The 9499-nt window shown below is 33.7% G+C and overlaps 1 protein-coding gene across 2 annotated transcripts in view; it reads left to right on the forward strand.

The window, feature by feature from the left end:
- The first annotated feature begins 560 nt into the window (after positions 1 to 560).
- Positions 561 to 9499, forward strand: part of LOC106876162 (glutamate receptor ionotropic, kainate 2) — a 148901-nt gene continuing 139962 nt past the window's right edge. Inside the window, exon 1 of one of the 2 annotated variants that reach the window (XM_014924588.2) lies at positions 561 to 749. In XM_014924588.2, coding sequence (XP_014780074.1) covers positions 642 to 749 — 108 coding nt within the window. In that variant the 5' untranslated portion in view covers positions 561 to 641. The remainder of the gene's footprint in view (positions 750 to 9499) is intronic. The other variant, XM_014924587.2, reaches the window with a different exon arrangement.

A 9499-nucleotide genomic window follows, 5' to 3' on the forward strand; every position in this document is an offset into this window, starting at 1 on the left:
GGCGTTAATATAGTCTATTCTACACAAGCCCGAAATGTTTTTTTATGGAGGGGGCCAGTCGATTAGATCGACTCCAGTACGTAACTGGTACTTAATTTATCGACCCCGAAAAGATGAAGGGCAAAGTCGACTTCGGTGGAATTTGAAACCAGAACGTAAAGTCAGGCGAAATACTGTTAAGCACTTAACCCGGCGTGCTAACGTTTCTTATTTCTTTATTGCCCACAAGGGGCTAAACATAGAGGGGGACAGACAAGGACGGACAAAGGGATTAAGTCGATTACATCGACCCCAGTGCGAAAAGCAGCAGCAGCTAGTGCTTGTGCTGGTGGTGGCTGTGTTGGTGGTGGTAGTCACTTTTGCAGTTGTAGTAGTAGTAGTAGTTGTTGTTGTTGTTGTCCCGGGAATGTGGGGTATTTTCTATGGAGATATATGAGAACATGCATTGCTATGTAACTTACATAATGTACGAAGATGTTAATACATACGAATGTTTATTTACTTAAATATGTAAAACATTTTGTTTCTTTTTTTTGTTTTTTTGTTTTTTCATAATTGTTTCCTTTTGACTGTTTCAGGATCTAACCCTCATCGACTTAGAAGAATTTAAGTACGGAGGCGCAAATATCACAGCTGTTCGAATGATTGATTCTCTCCGTCCCTTTGTGTCTGAGGTGACCCAGGATTGGGTTATGGAGGAAAAACGAACTGGTAACTCTCCCATTAAGGGATTAAAAACTGAAATACCAGTAAGTATACAGTTCTTTGTATTATATATATATTTATCCCACAATTTCCTCACTTATTCTGCATCTCTCTCTCTATCTCTCTATCTCGTTATTGTTCTTTATTTCACTCCCACTCTCTCTAAACACATGCATTCGCACATAGATACATGGGTGACACCTTTCGATCACGAATGGCAATCGGATTGCTCTCGGAAATTTCCCCTCTATAGTAAAAGTCGGGCAAGATTGTTTGTGGAAGATCTGTAGTCAGCCATGCATACCAGCGTCTCGTCTCGACGACGCCGATGTCGTCCAAGGGAGAGGCAAAGGCTGATACAGCTTGGTACGAGTGACGTTGCGATTCATTTCTGCAGCTGAGTGAACTGGAGCAACGTGACATAAAGTGTCTTGCTCAAGAACACAACAGACAGCCTGAACAGATTATAAACCCGATGTAATAACCACTGAGACATGCACCTTCACACACATATGTATATATGAGCACATTATCGTTTCAAGTCGGATACCTGTTTAAATCTAGGAAACCTTCAAATGAAGCAAAAGCAGTTTCTAGAACAATAATCATGACATATATGTAAAAAAAAAAAGGGAAAAAATATTAATAAATGTCCGGAGTGGTAAGCTTGGTTGAAGCAATTCAAATGACATATGTAACGAAATGGGAGTTATTTCCCTTGAGTATCCACAAATATAGTAAGAAAATAATATAAATATAAATGATGAAATATGTAAAAATAAATTTGAAAATAATGTTGAAGTAGATAAAAAATGAGTATTTTAATTGAAATAATATAATAATTTTTGTGGAACTATTAACATTTGCGCGTATAATTTCCTACGGAACGTCAAAGAGGCGGTATTCATTTGTACAGTAATTTAGGAATAAAATTATTTAAAATATTAGGAATGTTTAAATTGAAATAGTTATGTTATGAGCTATTTGACCGGATGGTAGTATTGACTTCCACCATTTAGAAAGTACGCATCATTGTAACAGTATGTCTTAAAGATTTCAGGCCTTGCATTCATAGATATAATATGAAGTGTAAGATTAATTTATGGAATGAAGCTCTACAAATCCAATCATATTTGTCAAAAATGGAGGAGATAAATGTTAAAAATGTGTATGAAGTGTATTCATGCATACAATTGTTTCGTACATAGATATAAATTCATTTTTGGATTTGCAAATATCATAGTACTCATCAGTGCAGTGAGAAAATAATAGGAACTTAAAAAAAGAGCAGATAAGTTGGATCTATGAGTTTCATGTGTATCTCCTTGAATTGTGGTTTAATAATTGACATGATTACATCACTATTACACATAGACAGGAACAGATAAACATGAAACTCATAGATACAACCTCTCTGCTCTTTTTTTAAGTTCTTATTTTTTCTCTGACTGATGAGTACTATGTTTTCAAATTCAAAAATGAATTCTATGAATGAAACTATTGTATGCATGAATAAATATCTCACACCTTTTTAACATCTTATCTCCTCCATTTTTGACAAATGTGATTGGACTTTTAAAACTTCATCCATACACTTAATATTCTAATACTACTTTTCATATCTTCACTAATTTACACCAGTAAACTCTCAGCAATGTATAAAGAATCCGCGTTAGAAATCTTTTTGGAAACCACTCCAATTAAAGGACGAATCCCCATTGAACCTATTACACATGTATATGTGTGCATATGTATGTGTATATATATATATATATATATATATACGTATGTATGTATGTATATTTGTATAAGTATATGTACATATATATATATATATATATATATATACATATATATATATATATATATATATATATATATATATATATATATATATAGCGTGTTGGAAATTTGTAATACGAGGTTCTTTTCATCTATACATAACCGACATGCATTTGTTCGTTTACCTATCGCAGACAGAACATTATACTGAAAATCAACGAACGTAATGTTCTTTCAAATTTTACATATAACTAAACAATTTCGTCGTTTTTCCTCTTTCCTATATAATTGAAGGAAGAACTATGATTGAATTACCTTTTTTTTTTTTTTTTTTTTACGCTTTTTACAACACACCATATCTACGTAGTATTTACGTACTATATTAAATTTCGATTTAGTGGAAATGGCGTCTCTTTCCTATATTTGATTGCTTCAACATTATATGACGAATAGTGAAAACATACAATTGCATTTCTTCTTGTACAATTAGCTTTATATAATTCAGTTTGTTTATAAGGTGCATTATTCTTTTTATACTGTGAGTACATCTGTAACTGAGTTTATGTCCCCATATATTATAAAGTTTCTTACTGTACTAATTAATGGATAATGCCTTATCTGTTAAAAGTAGGACACTTTCAGCACTATTCGGCCAAAAATTCGTAGCAAATACTGGTGGAAGAATTATTGCTCTTTTCGTAGTATTTGATATTGGAGATATTTGGGGTATATGTGTACACAAATGAGGATCCCCTATCTGGAAATTCCTTTTCCTTTTCTTTTTTTCATAGGAGCAATATTTTTCTAACATTTCTTTATCTGATGTCAGGTTGGATATTCTGTTAGTGCTATTAAGGTTTTCACACTGTATAACTCTCACAATCCAATGAAAATAACTTATCTCTATTCGTATTTCTGCGTAGTGAATTACGTTGCTTAAGATACTTTTAATCAGGCTTGCAAAGCTTGCAGTTTTATGTATATGTACATACTATATGTCTATAACTGTGTGTGTGTGTGTGTGTGTGTGTGTGTGTGTGTGTGCGTGCGCTCGTGCATGTACGCTCGTGCATGTGCGCTCGTGCATGTGCGCTCGTGCATGTGCGCTCGTGCATGTGCGTGTGAGCATTTGTGTGTCGATATGTATGTATGTGCATTATGTGTGCATTTCTGTATGTATGAGTTCTCTAAATTTCTACATATCACCTTTGTTTCCGTCTGAATGTGTCTTAGTATACAAATGAACATCAAACTTGAAACGCTGGTGCATTAACTATTATAGATAATATACTATATATTACACTCTACGCCTGTATATATATATATACGTGTGTGTGTGTGTGTATAAGAAGAGTGAGTAAAAGAGAAGAGAGAAGTAGATGAAGGGAATCCTTTTAACTCTTTATCGAACTTTTGCCTGTTGATTTCAAATAGCTAAAACATTTGTTAATTAAATAGTCTCTCCAAATTACATTTACATGTTTCTTTTTCTTTTTTTTTTCCTCAACGGCTTCGCAACACTGCCGCGGACACTCTGTGTTCAGAATTGAGCTTTTTGCTCCACTGCCCTCGGTGCAATAATCTCATTAATAATAAATACATATAATTGTACATGTTTGTTTTATTTCAGTCAAAGTTAAACGATAACATCATTTCAACTTATATTCTGCTGTAATTTATTGCACAATAGCTGATGTTGTAAATATTCAATTGTTTACTGATTTTAACGTTCGGAAAATCAAACTTTATATTCTCTATTTTATATCCTATTAGTCTGGAACTCATTTCTAATATAATTTACCAACTGATAATTTATATACTACAAATTGAACTTTGTGTAAATCTTTCATTCATATGTCCTTTAATCTATATTTTAATTTTGGTTTCAACAATCTGTTAAACACTGCTCTGTTTTAATTTAAATTACATTTATTGGGTTGCTAGTAGAATTATTTTACTCATTCTGTTGTTTGTAGTTTATGCCTCATTACGTTAAATCCAAAGTCTATGAAACTAAAGAACAAAACTCAATAGTAGATTTCAATGAATTATGAATATATTCTTTTGAAAATTCCTTATGAAATTTGTAGATAATGCTGATTATTACTTCTTTGGTGTACTAAGCGTTTAAATATAATTGATATCTTCAGTTGTTGCATTCTTCAGATAATATTACTATTGTATATGAAAGACTTTGATATCTGAAATATATAAAGTAAAGCGATAATCAATACTATTGTTTGATCTTAGAAAGCAAACACATCAATAATTTTCTACTCTCAGTGGATGTCTAGCCAAAAATGAATGTCTATTTACTGGCCATTACTACCCGCTGTGGTAATGGTTCCGATTTCTGTGAGACTGAATGGATGAGAAGCAGATCATTCTCTTTGAGAGAATGCCAGTCGTTTGCAAGTAAATTTTCCCTACAGATAGCTTTAACTCTCCACTATCAGCTAACGAGTTACTCGATAATTTTAAAGTGCATCTACAGATTTAACATATTTGAAATGCAATTATATCAATTTGTGTCTTTCCCTGCATTTATATGAATTTATATATTATTTAACAATTCCTACTGAAGTTTAATAAACTGACATCGTCAGAATATGAAACACTGCTTTTCCTGTTTGTAGTTCACATAAATATAAACTTGGTAATTATGAATTTCAGCTTCCAAATATAACACCAACTAAATTACTGTTACTAGTCACAACAATTTGAAATTGTGTAACTTGTATATACAGATTTACAGAAAGTTCATTGGTGATTCGATACGTTCAGTTGTTGCAAACGTGTTGAATCTAACGCCTCAGGAGTTAACCTATATCAATGATTGAGGTATTACATATTTTATCAAAACTCCGATAAGAGGCGCACAAGAGGTGATTTTATTATAGGTATAGTGGTCACCTCCTGTTGTTTGGGATTTTCTTGAGGGTGACTGGAGAGAACGTATGTGAGTGCAAGTGAGAAAGAACGAGTAACTGAGAAAGTGAGAAAAAGAGACAAAATGAGAGGATGAACGTGTGGGTTGTTGACCGCGTACATCAAATAAAATACGCTGATTAATATTTTTTTTTCTTTTTTCGCTTAGAACGATAACATAAATTTCACAATGAATGCATACTTCTCTTGTTATCGTATTATAAGATCATCTAAATTAATGAGGTAATGATTGAAGTAAAAAAAATCAACAAGTGAGCAGCTTAATCTCGGAAAACAGTAGCGGTTGAAAGAGTCTATCGAGAACCAATTTATTGAGAAGTTTTCATCTTGCAAACGTTACGATAACAACGATTATTGTATGGTGAAATGACAATACATTTTCGCTTGTATTACGTTAAGGTAATCAGTGATCTGAAAGAATGCAAAATAACACTAAAATATAATTAAACGCCGTGATATTTTTTTTAAAATACTAAATATGCTAATTATTATGTATAAATTCGTCATCACTACATTAGCAATCACATAGGAGTCTATGCTTCGGTGTAGAGGTGTCTAATGAGATCAAGTTTGCATATGACGTCAAGGCCCATTACTTTCTCCGCAATCCGGGTACCTGGTGTGCAGGCACTTAAGAGTGATGAGCACATGTTAAATATAATTTCGCAGAATAAGGGAGAAATGTAAGAGGAAGGAAGAAAAAACATTAATACATAAACGCGCACATATACATATACGCCTTTGTGTCTGTATACACACACACACACTCCTATATTTGTGTATACGTATATATTATTTAGGTCGAATCAGTCACTTGCTACGCTGAGTTTTACCTGTAGCGCACATGATCTTTATATATATATGTGTGTGTGTGTGTAGATAAGTAACAAGGACGTACAGGTGTAAATAAATTACGGCCATTTCAAGTGGGCCCATTGAATTGATCATTGAAAACATCAATTTCAAAGAATCCGCTCTCTTCCATTAAATGGAGCCACTTGAAACAGCCGTAATATAATTGACACCTATAAATCTTTGTTACCTATTTACATTCAGTTCACACAACTTGGAGCTGTACGGACTATACCGAACTGGCAAGGCGCCTCAATTTAAATACTTAATTCAAATGAATCTTAATTATATATATATATATATATATATATATATATAAAGCAATGTAGCTACTTCTAAAATTTCTATAAGAGATGTATGTAGTAACAATACCAAAGAGTAATGTTTGTTGCCACTTCAACTTAGCTGTTCCGTACGGAACTATTTTTTAACCCCGGGATGACACCTACAGCTGGTTAACGGTCCAATATATACATACACACCCAAACACACACACACATACATACATACATATCTTGAGAGAGAGAAATGTAAATATACACGTGTATGTATTAGTATTTTGTTTATTCCTTTCACTTTTTGCTCTTATTCTGCGAAACAATATTTAATTTAAATACTGAATCTTAAAATTACTTGATAAATTTAAGATGGTATAGGTCTCAATTACTGGCAATTCTATCCCACAAAAAACTGTGGACCATGTTTTGCAACATCTACGTTTGTGCAGGAGCGATTATAATTGACTGGGAAATTTCGGTCAAATACCAGTCTGAAATCCTACAATGCATTACATAGCATAGTCTTATGTATCTTGAACAGATCGATAATCAGCTTGGGTTTATACAATCACAGCTGCTCCTGGGTCACAAATAAGTATAGCAACAATAATCTTTCTCTTATAATCACAAGACCTGAATTCATAGGAGAGTGTTCTAGTCCATTACTTGGACTCTAGAGCTTAATTCGTCCTGATTTTATCCAGCTGTGTGTGTGTGTGTGTGTGTGTGTGTGTGTGTGTGTGTGTGTATAACAGCAATGTTATTTAAGTTGCATAGCTTCTGCAGTAGGTCGTAAAATCTATGTTACTACGTTATAACCAACACTTCTGCTAGACTGTGAGATAAAGACGCCAACGTTATAAAAATGTTTTAAGTGATGTTAGGTCTAACATATCATAAATTGAAACAATGTTTATGCTAGATTTTAAGGTAATTAACTATTTTGAATCTAATGAGTGTCGAAATTTCAAAATACAAATATCAATGCCTTTGGGAAAATACATCAGCTCAGTGACTAACAATTTGTAAATCATATCATATTTATTTTGATTTGAGAGTTGTTAGGGCGTCGAATAGAATAAATTACGGTCTTTGTTCTGGTTCTCTGTGGTGTGAATTCGTAACTTGTCAAAGTTGATTTGAACTTTCATCCTACTTGAGTTGCTAAGAAAAAATACCAGTCGAGCATGATGGCTTAGTGGGATATTAGAGTCTCGGGAGTGAGGCTTGCGTTTCATATGTACGCATACACATAAAAATACATAAGATACATAGATACACACACTAAGTGGCTGTGTGGTAAGTAGCTTGCTTACCAGCCACACGGTTCCGGGTTCATTCTCACTGCATGGCAGCTTAGGCAAGTGTCTTCTACTATAGCCTCGGGCCGACCAAAGCATTATGAGTGGATTTGGTAGACGGAAACTGAAAGCAGCCCGTCGTATATATGTGTATATATATATATATATATATATATATATATATATATATATATGTATGTGTGTGTATGTGGTTGTGTGTCTATGTTTGTCCCCCCAACATCGCTTGACAATCGATAGTGATGTTTACGTCCCCCGTAACTTAGCGGTTCGGCATAAGAGACCGATAGAATAAGTACTAGGCGTCTAAAGAATAAGTCCTGGGGTCGATTTTCTCGACTAAAGGCGGTGCTCCAGCATGGCCGCAGTCAAATGACTGAAATAAGTAAAAGAGTGAAGAGAGAGTATATATATGTGTGTGTGTGTGTGTGTGTGTGTGTGTATATTTGTATATTTAGCAGATGCAGAGAGCAAGGTTTTTTATTTAACTATTCAGCGGTTTACTGTTACTTGAAATATATAGCAACCTCAGATCAATTCGGAGGGTCCCAAACTAGTCTTTTGACACGTTTCATGCTTTATATGACGCTTCCATCGCGGCTAAGGGGGCAACCCAGTTTACTTTGCTTTCAGCTTTTAGCTTTGTTTCCGTTTCTCCGTTGACAGTCTTTCTGTAGAGTCGGAAGTCCAATAGATTTGTTGCTTCGTTGGACCCTCGGATGAGTTACGCGCAAGCAATTGCCACTGTAGCCCAACTATATTAGTAATATTTCGCCTCATTTTCGTCGTAGATGTTGTTAGTCTTACTAGATGGTGACGACGTTGATGATGAGGATGATGATGATGATGGCGGCGACAACGACGATGATCGTGGTGATGATGATGATGATGATGACGACGACGATGAAGACGACAACGATGATGATGATCATCATCACTACCAACACCAATACCACCAAAAAGCTACTGTCATTTTCATTATCATCATCATCGTTGTCATCGTTATCATCATCATCATCATCATTATCGTCATCCTTTTCCTTTCTTCATTCCTTATTATATAGTTCGTTGCATTTACCCAAACGAGAAGGAACAAATTGTCGACCACGAACACACTAAAATATTTGCTTGTATCATACGTAACACAGCCGTCAATTACTTTACCTATTCTTATTTTGCAATGGTGCAGAAAGGAAAATAATGATGAAATAGATTTGGAATTCTTATTTGAAATTTTACTGAAGTCTTTATATGTATTTTTAAGAGTTATTTTATCAAGAAATTATTCATCGTTGAGAATAATTTACTTCGATCTTTCACGTGGATTCAACTCAATGGGGAGGAAAATAATCGCAATCTGTTAAAGAGATTTCAGAAAATTTATCGTAAATATTAAAATGTATAAGCAATACAAGGTGTATTCATAAAAAAAATACCTGGGTAGACTAATTGACAGCTTAGAGGTTTTAGCTCAACAAATCCTATTAGTAGAGACATTAATATAATAGGAATATGAGAAACAAGGAAGAATGTAGCAAATAGACCACCGGTATACATATATATATATATATATATATATATATATATATATATATATATATATATATATATATA

The sequence above is a fragment of the Octopus bimaculoides genome, chromosome 21 (assembly GCF_001194135.2).
Source record: "Octopus bimaculoides isolate UCB-OBI-ISO-001 chromosome 21, ASM119413v2, whole genome shotgun sequence".
Classification (NCBI taxonomy): Eukaryota; Metazoa; Mollusca; class Cephalopoda; order Octopoda; family Octopodidae; genus Octopus; species Octopus bimaculoides.